The 14859-nt window shown below is 37.7% G+C and overlaps 1 protein-coding gene and 1 pseudogene across 3 annotated transcripts in view; both read left to right on the top strand.

Moving 5' to 3' along the window:
- The window catches only part of AP4E1 (adaptor related protein complex 4 subunit epsilon 1), a 66318-nt gene extending 52869 nt beyond the window's left edge, over nt 1-13449 (top strand). For 2 of the 3 annotated variants that reach the window (XM_032856493.1, XM_032856492.1), the window contains exons 18-21: nt 3294-3851; nt 6995-7185; nt 9144-9301; nt 10361-13449. In XM_032856493.1, coding sequence (XP_032712384.1) covers nt 3294-3851; nt 6995-7185; nt 9144-9301; nt 10361-10521 — 1068 coding nt within the window. In that variant the 3' untranslated portion in view covers nt 10522-13449. The remainder of the gene's footprint in view (nt 1-3293; nt 3852-6994; nt 7186-9143; nt 9302-10360) is intronic. The other variant, XM_032856494.1, reaches the window with a different exon arrangement.
- LOC116867117 lies at nt 4368-6373 on the top strand (annotated as a pseudogene).
- Nucleotides 13450-14859: the final 1410 nt, after the last annotated feature.

Here is a 14859-nt window from a genome sequence, read left to right as displayed (position 1 = left end):
AAGGGTCAGGGTCCAAATGAAGTTACACATATGACCACAGGTATTACTCCTGTGGGAGTTCTTAGTGGGAACTTCACAGTTCTCAGTGGGAAGGGGGCTTAATGAAAGTATTGGCAATGACAGTAGTTCAACAATATTGATATGTCTGTGGAAAAAGTACTTCTCAAAATGGCATTTTTAATAGCAAAAAATAGGAATCAGTTTAGATGTCTAATAGTAGGAGAATGGATACACAAATTATATTAGCTCAGAATATTACTTAGCCATTAAAAATGATAAATACTGCATTGTAAAATAACAAATACATGTAATATATTAAGCAAAAAGGCAGAATATAAAGTTTTATTTATACTTTGTTTATAACTGCTAAGAAGATAAAAGTGTATTGAGACTGAAAGTGTATTGAGACTGAATTACACAAAATGAAAATTATACTCAGGCATTATGATTAAAAAACTTTTTATGCTGATATATTATTATCATAGTAAAAGAATGAAAAATTGGAGTGAAGGGCAGGTGCTATTTTTGAGCATCTCAGAATTCCATGTAATTTTCCATTTGGTGGACTGATGGACCTACCTGGTACAGAATTGTGGTTAGAGCTACATTTTCTTCAGTTTTACATCATTCCAGTTCTTTCATCTTCCTTCTCTCTTGGTGGAATTTTCCCTCCATCCCTATACTCTTTGCCTGTTTTCTCTTTCTTTTCTAGTACCCCCCATTTCTATCAGACTTGATATTCCCTACTAAGGAAAAAAAATTCAATCTAGATGTATTAATAAGTAATGTATTGAATGCTGTCTCAGCATTTGGATTTCAGCCACAAGGTGACTTATTTTGGGTCTTTAAGGTGTTCTAGCTGACTGTGGTTAAGGGTACCTGTGAATCCCCTGGCACCGTTGGGGAAGTTCTCAGTGGTCACAGTGCACCCAGGCTTATGGAGCCCTCATCTGTGAATCCCACCGCTACTATTGAAGCTCTCAACAAAGTGCAAAACTTTCAGTTAAACAGTCTTTCTCAAGAGAACATTCAGTGTGACAAATGATCCAGCCTTTTTTTTTTTTTTTTTTTTTTTTGGTGGTGAGCTCAATATTAGAAATATAATTAGGATGTGTTTTCATTTAAGGTATACTAGATCCTTTTTGGGTTAATTTTTTACATAATTCTCTCTAAGGATCAAGGCTTTCCCCCCCCTCATCTTTGCCTTCCACTTTATCTTCATTTTTAGTTTTTTAAGTTTTTATTTAAATTCTAGTAAGTTAACCTGCAGTGTAATAATAGTTTCAGGTGAAGAATTTAGTGATTTAATACAACGTTTGGTGCTCATGACTACAAATGCCCTCCTTAATCCCCATTATCTATTTAACCCAACCCCCCATGCCCCTTCCTTCTGGTAACCCTCAGATTGTTCTCGATAGTTAAGAGTCTGTTTCTTGATTTTCTGTTCTTTTTTATCTTCATTTTTGAAAGTTATTTTCTCTGAAGTCTAGGTTGACTGTTTCTTTTCTTTAAATATTTTAACAAATATGTCACTCTAGTGTCTTATGGCTTGTGGAGCTTCTGATTAGCAGCAGATTAGACAGTACAGAAGAAGAAAATCTTGAAGACGAAGTATTTGAAACTACCTGAAATGAAACACGGAAAAGAGAAAACAAAAAACAAATGAAAACACTCAGAGAATTACTGACTTGAGGAGCAACACTGAACATTCTAATTCAAGTCCCACAGCTACTTGAAAGTGGAAGTCCTTCACCCACCCACTCCTTTTCATTTTTGTGTGAATAAAATTTTAGTTCTTGTTTGATGACTTCCGAATCAAAAGATAGGAGACAAACTTATCTGCTGAGAGTTGGAAGAAGTATTGGGACTTGAGGGGGTGAGAGGGTACGGAAGAGGAACTAGAATTCTGGTTAACTAGAATATCGTGAATGATGGCCCCACGGCCACAGGGAGGTTGGAGATGTGGCTTTAGAGGAGTGCCAATCTGCTACACTGATTCTAGATAGGACTTTGGAGGGTAAGAGTGAACTGTGAACCATCACTCCACTCTTTTTTTTTTTTTTTTTTTTTAAGATTTTTATTTATTTGACAGAGGTCACAAGTAGGCACAGAGGCAGGCGGAGAGAGGCGGGGAGGCAGGCTACCTGCTGAGCAGAGAGCCTGATGTGGGGCTCAATCCCAGAACCCTGGGAACATGACCTGAGCGGAAGGCAGAGGCTTCAACCCACTGAGCCACCCAGGCGCCCCCATCATTCCACTCTTAATGTAGATTTGCAGACCATTTCCAAGGAGTCTTGGTTCAAGGAAGGCAGATTTGCCATTCCCATTTTCTGAGTCTGGAGGAAACATCACTAGTCACTGATAAGAGTTCTTGCCTCCTGTTTGTGTCAGCTACTGCCAGTTCTTGAGATAAAATCAGTTTTTCTTTTCTGTTTATTGACTTGTGGGGCCATGAAATCATGGTTATTATAGACTACCAAACCAGAGTTTGAGCCATTCCTGTACTTTAAGGTATCTTCTCTTCTACAGGACAACTCTGGAAACCCAAAAAATGGCTAGGTATCTCACTGTTTTTATTTTATTTTTTAAGTGTTACTGCTTTTTATTTTTACTTTTCTTATCTTTTTAAAAGATTTTATTTATTTATTTGACAGAGCACAAGTCGGGGAGTGGCAGGTAAGGGAGAGGGAGAAACAGGCTCCCCACTAAGCAGGGAGACTGATGTGGGGCTTGATCTCAGGACCCTGGGATCATGACCTGAGCTGAAGCCTTAATTGACTGAGCCACCCGCCCTATTTTTATTTTTTTAGAGAGAGTGCATGCAAGTAGTTGGGGAGGGATAGTGAGAGTGGGAGAGAATCTCAAGCAGACTCTATGCTCAGCACATAGTGAATGCAGGGCTCAATCCCATGACCTGAGATTATGACCTGAGCCAAAATCAAGAGTCAGACGCCCAACAAACTCAGCCACCCGGGTGTCCCTCACTGTTTTTAATTTTTGCAGTTCTCTACTCTAGCATTCCAAAACTGAGCAAATTTTTAGAATTGTTCACAAATGACTTTTTGACTTTCTTTTTTTTTGATTTTATGTTTTTATGAGAAATAAGACTTAGCTAATAGTTCAAAATGAGGTAGCTGTCAGAATTTTAGGGCTTAACATTTTATTCATCTCTGATTCTTTTGTTAATCTATGCGTTACAGATAGAATCTTAAGTTAGTAAAATGCTCATTTGAAATTACAGAAAAATGTTTAAAATTCATGACTGGTGGAATTATTATGTTTTATTTTTACAGCTAGGAAAAGCAGATACCGTATCTCACAAATTCAGAAGGAAATCAAAAGTCAAGGAATCCAAAAGGGGAGAAACAACCAGTGCTCATATGACCTGTTCTTACTTTGGTTCTTCGTCAGATGCAACTTACGAAGATGATTATTATTTGGATACTTTGCAGGATAGAGGAGACAAAGAATTAAGTAAATTTTCTCTCAACTCTGAGCTTTTGGATTCTGAGTCACTCCCAGAACTGCCCTCAGTTGAGAAACTCTCCAATTGCAAGCTGTCTTCTTCACCCTCTTCATTCACTGATAATAATATGGAAGGTTTTCACCCTTCTCAGTCTACTGTACCCTCAGTTGCTAATGAAACCTCTTTAGCTGCTTCTTTGCTGGAAGAAACTTCTGAACACATGCATTCAGATCTTGTGGAGGTCTGTCATAATGAAACCATATCAGTGTCTTCTTACAAAATTTGGAAAGATGATTGTTTATTCATGGTCTGGTCAGTTTCTAATAAGAGTGGTTTGGAATTGAAAAGTGCTAACTTAGAAATTGCTCCAGCAGAAAATTTCAAGGTAAGACAATGAATCATTCCTTATTTCTGCCTTAAATGGACAATGCTTACTTAGTGTTTCTGATGTTTGATCTTTTGATGGTTTATAAATTTCTTCCACATCCTTTTCTCTTTAGTATAAAACCCCAAAGGTGTGACAGGTTTTTTCTTTATTATTTTGAGTAGGGATAAATTATTCAAAAGAGACAAGGAAACATAAAGATTTTCCACCTGTATTGGGGAAAGCCATAAAGATAAAGCAAGTATCAATAGAGCACAGTAGTTAAAAAGGTGGGCTATTGACTCAGAATGCTTAGCTTTGAACCTTGCTTCTGCTACTTATTAGCTGTGTTACATGGTCAGGTTATGTAACTTTGAGTTTCCTCACATTTAAAATGAAGATATTAATAGTGTCTGCCTGTTACTGAGAGGAGAAAATGAATTAATATCTGTAAAATGCTTACAGCAGTCCCTGGCACATGGTATGTGTTACTGTGTTATTATTTTCAGTGTGTGTTTTGTGTTTTTTTGCACTCTTTAAATCTCTCATTCATTCTTGTTATAAACAGTGAGACAAAGTTCTCAGATTAACAAAGCAGAACATCAAAGAGTAAGACTATTGAAGGATAAATATGTATATTGTCTGTTGCCTTTTTCTTTCATTGATTTATTATTCTATACTGAGTGCTTGGGCACCAATTGCATTTCTTCCCTAGCTTTAAGAGATTGCCATTGTGATTTCTGGAAATATGTTTAATTACATTATTGTATGGGAGTCCTTGGTGGAGTTATGATGAGATTTGACCAGTAGATGAGTTAGTTACTCCACAAGATGCACTCCGTTTCTTCTGTGGGCTAAAATGTATTGAATGGGTTATTGCCTGAACCACTGACAAGGGCAGAAGTTCCTGACTCTAGATGGGCATTAAGTTCACCAGTGGAACTTAAAAAAAAATGAAAGAGATTCCAGCCTCAAAATGGAGGTAAAACTGCTGCCCAGTCCTCCCCAAGCCCCACTCCGGCTGTTGCTGCTGCCACTGGGAGGAGGGGGCCATGATTCAAAGGAACCAGAGCAGTTGAGAGAACTGTTTTCTGGTGGTTTGAACTTAGAAACTAACTGATGTTAATTTAACAGAACATTTTGAAAAATGGGGTATACTTACAGATTGTGTGGTGATGAGAGACCCCCAAACAAAAACTTTCTAGGGGTTTTGGTTTTGTGACTTACTCTCATGTTGAAGAGGTAGATGCAGCAATGTGTTCCTGACTACACAAGGTTGATGGGTGTGTAGTGGAACCAAGGAGAGCTGTTTCTAGAGAGGATTCTGTAAAGCCTGGTACCCATCTAACAGTGAAGAAAATTTTTGTTGGTGGTATTAAGATACAGAAGAATATAATTTGGGAGACTACTTTGAAAAGTATGGCAAGATTGAAACCATAGAAGTTATGGAAGACAGAGTAGAAAAAAGAGGATTTGCTTTTGTAACTTTTGATGGTCATGATACAGTTGATAGAATTGTTCAGAAATATCACACTATTAATGGGCATAATTGTGAAGTGAAAAAGGCCCTTTCTAAACAAGAAGTGCAGTCATTTGGATCACAAAGAGGTCATGGAGGTGGATCTGACAACTTCATGGGTTGTGGAGGAAACTTTGGAGGTGGTGCTAACTTTGGCCATGGTAGAAACTTTGGTGGAAGAGGAAGTTATGGTGGTTGAGGTGGTGGCAACAGAGGCAGTTACAGAGGAGGTGATGTGGCAACTGTGGTGGTTGTCCTGGTTATAGTAGTAGAGGAGGCCAAGGTGTTGGTGGACCAGGATATGGACACCAAAGAGGCAGAAATGGTGGTGATGGTGGAGGATATGATGGTCATAATGAAGGAGGAAATTTTGGAGGTGGTAACTATGGTGGTGGTGGAAACTATAATGATTTTGGAAGTTATAGTGGACAACGGCAATCCAATTATGGACCCATGAAGGGGGGCATTTTGTTGGAAGAAGCTTGGGGAATCCTGTGGTGATGGTTATGGATCTAGTGGCGGAAGTGGTGGATTTGGTAGCAAAAGGTTCTAAAAAAACAGAAGAAAAGGGCTATAATTCTTAGCCGGGAGAGGAGTGAGGAGTTGTCAGGAAAGCTACAGGTTACTTTGGGACAGTTGTCCCAAAAGCATTAGAGGGTCTGTAAAAATTTGCCACAGAAGTAATGATGATCCAAAGTCAGAAAAGTTACTAAACTTAAATAGGAAAATCTTCTTGTTCAGGACCGTCATAGCCACAGTTTGCAAAAAGTGCAATTACTGATTAATGCAATGTGGTATCAATTAGATGTACATTCCTAAGGTCTTTTATCTGTTGCAGCTTTGTCTTTGTCTTATTCTTTTCATTATATCAGGTATATTGCCCTGTAAATTGTGGTAATGGTACTATGAATAAAAAATTAAGGAAATTAAAACAAAACAAAATCCAATCCAGTTGCTTGAGTTCTATCCCCATAGCTTGAGTAAGTGTGTAGATTGAGAAGGGAAGACACCTGTGTGTGTGTGTGTGTGTGTGTGTACACACACACACACACACACACACACATTTTTAACTCCCCTGGGATTTTAAAAAATTAATTTTTTGTTTATAAAAAATAAAAATTAAAAAAAATTAATTTTTTAAAGATTTTATTTATCTGAGAGGAGAGAGAGAGAAAACGAGCAGGAGCAGGGGGATGGGCAGAGAAAGAGAGAGAGAGAGAGAGAGAGAGAGAAGTAAACTCCCTGCTGAGCAGGGAGCCCGACCCTGGGATCATGACCCAAGCTGAAGGCAGACACTTAACTGACTGAACGTTCCAGGTGCGCCAAATCTCCTAGCTTTAAACATCTGGTGCTAGCCAGGATTGAGAACCAAAAGAGACAAGTTTAATAATTTTTATATTGTTGTTGCTATATTTTACAGAGATTTTCACTGCAATTTGTTACATATCTTTTACCTATATACTATTTCTTAATTATCTGTGCTAATGAATTTTTGTCAAAGTTTCAGTCATTTTCATGATGTGGTTTATTTTCAGCAACTTACAGTAGTGTGTTTTTGTGTCACTTCAATAAAGTAGAAAATTGGTATTCATATGATAGTCTGTATTGATCCCTTCTTCAGTACTTTTATTATTTTTATTTACAGATCACCGAGCAACCTGGATGCTGCTTGCCCCCAATAGAAGCAGGAAGCATCAAAACCTTTCAATATAGCGTGCAGATGGAGGAACCTTTTACAGAAGGGAATCTTTCTGGTTTTATAAACTATCAGATGATGGATACCCCGTCTGTTCAGCTTGAATTTTCTGTAAACTTATCACTATTAGATTTCATTAGGTAAATATCTTCTGGAAAGTTAATTCAAGTTATTCATTCATTCAGCAAATATTTATTAGGCCTTCTCTCTGGACAGAAACACTGTGCTAGGTGCTAGGGAATATAATAAATATATACTCCCTACCTTTAGGGAGTGTTCAATCTGGGGAAGAGACATTAAACAATCACATGAATGCATATCTAATTTTGAAATGTGCTGTGAAAAGAAAGTAAATGGTATGAAGAGCAATTATAATATGGGCCCTGATTTAGGCTGGGGTTGATTAGTAATCTTGGAAAACCTCTGAGAGAAAGTAACATTAAAGTAATGTTTAAGCTGAAATAACTTCAGAGATTCTGCCTTGCTTTTTTTTAAAAAAAAAGCTTTTAAAGTTTCTCTCATTTATATTTCATTGATTTGAATAATTATTTCATAAAATCTGTTTACTAAGCTTTAGAAATCTATAAGAAAATTACTCAAGGTTATTAAACTTCTGTTAGAGATATTGTCAGTATTTAGCATTATACTAGACACTATGCAGTATTATCAGAATAATTGAAGATAACTTCTTCACTCTTCTGCTCTCATTTGGTTTTATGGATATATTTTACTGTTTTTTTTTTTTTTTTTCTTAAAGATTTTTATTTGTCACAGAGAGAGAGAGAGAGAGAGAGAGGGAGAGAAAGCGCACAAGTGGGGGAGCAATGGGCAGAGGGAGAAGCAGGCTCCCCACCAAGCAAGGAGCCTGATGTGGGACTCAGTTCCAGGACCCCGGGATCATGACCTGAGCCAAAGGCAGCTGCTTAACCAACTGGGCCACCCAGGCGTCCCTAAATTTTACTGTATTCAAGCATTTTTTAAATTGAAGGTTGCCTGAACCAAGATTGCAGAATGTCAATGAATATCTATAAATTTTTTTTTAACCTTCACCCATTCATTTGTGTTACACTGCTATAATTTTTACCTACTCTTTAAAATCTTTTAGTAAAAACACTGTCACTCTTTCAAAGAATATATTTCTGTGTATGGTGCTGTATAAGATAGAATCCAGCCTTCTAAAAACTTATATTCTCTGACTAAAGGTGTATCCCATGACGAGCATTAGTGACCTGAAAAAGTACAATATATACAATAAACAGTTCTTCAGTGTGTATTAATAAAATCCTATGTATCCTTAAAAAATATTTTTCCTAATTATAAAATAAGTGTGCAATTATTATAAAAATTCAAATGCTATAGAAAAATATAAGTAGAATTTGAAAGTTCCTTAGAATTCTACCCCCAGAGACCCAGTGTTCGCTATTTGATCTTCAGTCTCATGAACCGTTTTCTTTTTTTTTTTTTTAAGATTTTATTTATTTATTTGACAGACGGAGATCACAAGTAGGCAGAGAAGCAGGCAGAGAGAGAGGAGGAAGCAGGCTGCCTGCTGAGCAGAGAGCCCGATGCAGGCTTGATCCCAGGACTCTGGGATCATGACCTGAGCCGAAGGCAGAGGCTTTAATCCACTGAGCCACCCAGGCACCCCTCATGAACCGTTTCCAAAAGTACATTTATTAAAATTCTTTCCTTGGTCTAATTTACATAAGGTGCTAGATACTTGTATTCATACTCTTGTACACGATGTTGATAGTGTCTTACTGTCCCCAAATCCAAAGTATACATGAAAGTTTTATGTTTAAATGATTCATGAAATTACTTGGTAGAATTTTACTGAAATTACTAATACTTAGACAAAGAGAGAGCTGAGTGATTTATTGAAAAGACATCTACACTTTAATAACATCTTTTTTCAGTATTTTCATCAGTTTGGAGGATGGTAAACATTCTAATTATAGTTAATTTAAAACATAAATTTTGCAGGACCCAGGTTTACAAAGATTGTGTTCTATTCCCATGAGTTATTTGATATGTATTTGTTTGTTTAGAATTATTTCATTCTTCTGGACATAAATCTAATTTTAAAAATTATTTTCAGGCCATTAAAAATCTCAACTGAAAACTTTGGCAAACTCTGGTTATCCTTCGCAAATGATGTGAAGCAAAATGTTAAAGTGTCAGAATCTCAAGCTGCCCTGCCTTCTGCCCTAAAGACCCTGCAACAGAAACTAAGACTTCACGTTGTTGAGATTATAGGTTCGTAGAGTTACGAAAAGGCAATCTTGTGTTTATAGGGGCTTGCTCATAGTCAGAACACAAATCAGCTTCTATGAGTATCCGATTTCGTAGAGCTGTATTTCCTGTTATGAGTACCTTTCAAATGAGTGTGTTGTTCAGATATTATTAAGTAATTTTTTGTGTGTGGTAAATTACACATGACGAAAGTTTCCATTTTAACCAATTTTAAATGTACAGTTCTTTGGCATTAAGTACATTCATGTTGTTGTACACTGTTCCCACCATCACTTCCAGAACTTTTTCCTCTTTAGCTAAAACTCTGTGCCTTTTAAACACTAACTTGTCATTCCCCCTCCCTCTCTACCTCCTGGCAACCACCATTCTTATTTCTGTCTCTATGAATTCAACTATTCTAGGTGTCTCATATAAGCAGAATCATGCAATATTTGTCCTTTTGTGACTGGCTTATTTCATTAACCTGTCTTCAAGGTTCATTCATGTAGCATGTGTCAAAACTTCTTTCCTTTTTAAGCCTGAACACTATTTACTATTCACTGTATGAATGTACCACATTTTGTTTATCCCTTCATCTCTTGATGGACACTTGGGTTGCTTCCCCCTTTTGGCTATTAGAAATAATGCTGCTCTGAATGTGAGTGTGCAGATAATCTGTGTTCCAGTCCCTGCTCTCAGTTCTTTTGGTTATATAATTTTATATTTAATTTTTGAAGAAACTGCCATATCATTTTCCACAGCATCTGTACCATTTACATTCCCACCAGCAGTACATAGAGGTTCCAATTTCTCCACATCCTCACCAGCGGTTGTTATACATACATACGAGAGTGTGTGTGTGTGTGTGTGTGTGTGTATGATATATATATATATATCATACACACACACATATATATACTCATATATATATATCTTAGATATGAGTGGGAATGCATTTCTGTACTGTTCAGTGATGTTGAATGTCTTTTCACATGCCTGTTGGCCATTTATATACCTTCTTTGGAGAAATGTCTACTTAAGTCCCTTTGTCTTAAAGAATTTTTAATTTTTGTTTTGTTGTAGGCAATGAAGGGCTTTTGGCCTGTCAGCTGCTCCCATCCATCCCCTGCTTGCTGCATTTTCGAGTTCATGGTGACATATTAGCCCTGTGGTTTAGATCCTCCTGCTCTACTCTTCCTGACTATTTACTGTATCAGTGTCAGAAGGTGATGGAGGGATCCTAGCAGAAGTTCTGCTTATATTTTACTCCATCAGAATAAATGGTTTACATAGATAAACGTACCTACCAAAGTAAAAAGAACTCTTGGTACTTCTAATGAAAACGGGGCTTATTATAAGCTATGGTTTTATGTGTTTTCTTTATGAATCCTGATCAAGAAAGATCCCCAAGGAACTGTATCCTTAACCTTTTACTCAGGATTGTACAGTACGTTTGGGTCCCAAAAAAAGTGACCTAAACTAATGTTATAAATTGCTAATGATTTATATGTCACTTAGTGTAGAGGGACTGAAAATATTTATTTTGTTATAAATAATTTTATAGCAAATTTCCTCTAGTGCTAGCTGATTTGTAGTAAAGCCAAGTCTCAGTTTTCTGCACTAATGGAGGGGAGACAGACATGGCATTGATAATCCCAAACCTAATTCATATTTGGCTTTGGAATGCAGTAAACTTTTTGATAGGCAGGTAATTACTTTCAATTATGTTTTGCTTAAATCAGTACTGAACTAAGTTGGCACAGCACACACTGACAGTTCAGGAGATCCATGAGCATGCTGGATATTGGGGGGATTCAATCTGTGATATAGTTTTTATTGTAGATAACTCATTACACATACTTGCAGATAATTTGGCTACAAAATTTGTTTATTTTCCCACTTGCATTTATTTTTAAAATTCAAAGTGAATCACTGTATTCTTATTTTAAAAACCCAGAGCCATTTACAAAATATTGTCATGTGGAAACATAACCTATAAGAGCACACAATACTAAAACAAACAGATATAAAAGGACATTTTAGTTATGGTGAATATCTTAGTGTCCATTTAGGTCCATTTAGGTCCTTTTGACAAGCTGAATTTTGTGAGTACAAATGGGAAAGTCATCTTTACTGGCTTTTTGAGTCCGCTAGTACTCAGTGGATAGAGCCAAAGCAGTGACTGCTTAAGTATACCAGACAGATTCTTCAGTAAAATATATCATTTTTTTGTTGTTAGTTGTGCCTTTATGGCCTCTTGTCAGAACTCTTATCAGTAAAAGAGGTTAAGCCTACTATGAATGATGGACCACAATCTTGAGATTGTACGTTAAAGTTAAAAACTGAAATAGTAAGTATTTTATAAAATCTTATGGTGCTGTGGAAAATATTTATTATTTCACTTTTTCTGACACTTCACCTTAGACACTGTTCTGGTAATATAATTTTAAGTCCTTGCAGTTAATTCTCTGGTTAGTTGGGACTGTTTGTCACACAGGTGTGGAATTCGGTTTAAATTATCTCACTAATCATAACTGATACAGATACTAAGGGGATTCCCCAGAGCTGATAGATTTCATTAGGTTTTCATGTCTAGTGTTTTCCTCCCTAAAAACTCAAGTGCTATTTAAAAAAATTAATATTAAAGTTACTTGTTTTTAAAAAGGTAGCACCTTGTTAATTTTATGCTTTTAAAAACATGCAGTGAAACCTTGCTACAAGAGCAATGATAAATGACTGGAATTTCCTGTCCAGGTTTCTCCTTTTGAGTAGAAGATCAGATTCATCTTCAGGTTCCCAGCGTTGTAGTGAAGGATATGAGCTCTCTCTGGGGTGTAGTGGACACTGGGGGCTAAACTTATCAGCTTCTTTATTTCTACCTCTGTCACCAACACCCCCCTAATTCTGCTCTTACTCTGACGAAGAAATAAGATGTATCCTCTCACTTTGTAGAGGAGAGTAGTGTACGGCAAAGGAGGTGCTCTAATTTTTTGTGTCCTTACTTCTATGTGTTTGTGTGATCATAAAGGCGGGGTTGAGTATGGAGCAGTGGGTGTAAGGTGTCCAGCAAGCAGACGGACAACCGCCTGGGAGAGATTACAATGAACTATAGTGCTGCTTGGCTGCAAGATTGTTCAGGGGTGGCAGCGGCAGTTGTCATGAAAGACATGGCTTGGCCAGCAGAGCTGTCTAATGGTGGGACATGTGTAATGGTAGGTTAGGGTGGGGACGTTGTTTTGGCCTGCCACAGGGAACTTCATGCCACTTTTGTTCTTTCTGAACTCACTAAATGGAAAATAGGGTGTCATAGTTTCTGCTGAAGTGATTAGTAGAATGTTTACAATGTTTATATTTTTATGGTTTTAAAAACAACACCAAAAAGAGAGTAAATTGTAAAGAACTTCAGAGCAGTATATATTTTGCCTAGATTAATTCAATGTTTTAAATTCTAAATCAGGCATCACCAACCTTTTTTGCATTGCAGGAGCTGTGACTCTAAAGTAGGGAGAATGAGTTTTGTGGGTAGACGATCTCTTTACTGTACAGTCGCAGTTTAGTCATGTGAGGGGGCAACATTTGGAGTAAGAGCTCTGGTGGGGACCCTCAGTTGTGTGAGAAGGCCGGCGACAGCAAGCATGAACCTGGAGGTGAATACAGTGCAGACAGGCTCCCACCAGAGTAGTCCCTGTGGGGGCGAGCAGATCAGGCTCAGGGGAACGTGGGCCCCGAGTGAGGGTCCTTCTGAAGATACCACAGATGGAAGCAGCGCAGTCCCCAAGCGCTCATGTGCCAAGCTTGCCGAGCGCAGCATGTGCCCTGCAGAGCGGCAGCGTTTTAAGCAGTGACCTGCTAGCCTCTACCAAAACAGTTGTGCTGAAAATGCAGTATTGTATTTTTTCTTCTCTTTTATTTCATGTCCGTAATATTATACAATATTGAGCTCTTTGTCTTTTTTATGGATAAATGTGGTCTTTGTCTCATAATTGTGAGCCACTGAAAGTGCACTGAACCTATTCACATGTCTTTAAGGTGTTTTGCTGTATAAAATTTTAGGAGAGAAAAATGCAAGTGAGAATGACAGCCTAACAGGCATTAATTACCTTATTTTGGAGTTGAATTCTGTAATTGCAAAAAATTCAGTTAAACGTGTAATAAATACAAAATGATCTATACTGTTCTTTGGTCTGTGTGTTTTTTATTGTCTAAACAGCTGAGTAATCACTAAATCCTACTCAGTGATTTGATGGGGTTGGTGAAACAGAACAGACACAACTGGAATAGGATGAAAAGAGTAATTTACTCATAATGGTCCCAAAGAATGTGGTCTAATTGGTTAAAAGTAAAGATAGTGCTGTTTTTATGTGATGTTCAAAGAGAACTTTGTGGGCTTCTGACAGGTTAGAGTGTGGATTGATCCTCAGGTGCATGTCCGTATCCTCTGTAGCCTGATCAGAGCATTCAAAGCAGTGTTCTGTTTCTATTATTCCCTCTCCCTAAAGCCACCAGAAGATGCAAGAAACACAGTAAGTCAGTTGGTGACTTAGTGACCAAAGACTCTCCTTCTCCTGGCCATTTCTGCATGTGTATCCTAAAACACAAAGCTAGATCAAAAATGGCATTAAATCTCACCGATTTGTGCCTACCGTTGGCTATAATGTATAGCAGACAAATTCTGAAATTGGCAGCCCCATCTTTGGGGCACAGAAGGTAAAATGCACCACACCTGCTGCAGTAGTTGAAAAGAAGGGCCTCGTGAAGGGAGGGTGGGCTGTTGCCAAATGGGCCAGGATTCATGATTGTATGAAAGCTACTTGTTTATTTGTGTGCATAATGAGACTATGAACTTTTTATGATTAAGGACCATGTAAATGTTTTATGTTCCTTTTGCCTGATACATAATAGGCACTCAGTGTTAGGGGCTTAGCTTATTGAATGAATGACTTGTCCTCTCAAAATAAGTAATCTGAGACCAGGTAATATCCAGGGATTGATTTTAGCAATCCCATGGCTCTCCGAAAAATGAAGCAAAGTGATCTGACCTAGCTTATAGATACAGGTCAGCAGAAAGGGGTTCTGGTGAAACTAGCTTGTGCCAATTTCTACCAGGTGGGAGAGAGGAAGCATGAGTGCTTGATGGGACCTTTACCGACCTGAAAGCTAAGTCCTATGAGAAGGCGCCATGCCATTTAAGAAATCTCTCTGCAAATACAGTGTGATTACAGATACTATGACTTGGAGGAGGATGTTTCTGCATTATAGCAGATGTCCATGAAGCTGTACTGATCTAAAAGAACTTGTTCTAGGACAGAAAACTGGACATTTGATCAGTGAAGCTTAAGATAGGTAGCTAATGAATATGATAAGGCAGATTTACCAGCTAAGTTAGCATTGCCTGTTTTTTAGAAGAGTGAGCACTGTGATAATGGGGGGGGGGCAACATACATTAACAAGGCCAACAGCATCAGGAAAGTTAGGAAGAACAGGTCTTCTGAATAAGCAGCAGGAAACAGGAAACAGAATTACTTAAAAGGAAATGTTTTTTCCTATGCATCACCTGAGAAACTTTATGGTGGGTGCCTGGA

The sequence above is a fragment of the Lontra canadensis genome, unplaced genomic scaffold, assembly GCF_010015895.1.
Source record: "Lontra canadensis isolate GAN:19392208 unplaced genomic scaffold, GSC_riverotter_1.0 scaffold12, whole genome shotgun sequence".
In the NCBI taxonomy this organism is placed as follows: domain Eukaryota; kingdom Metazoa; phylum Chordata; class Mammalia; order Carnivora; family Mustelidae; genus Lontra; species Lontra canadensis.
Note: the sequence above shows the minus strand (reverse complement) of the source record. Positions and strands in the feature narration are given on the sequence as shown.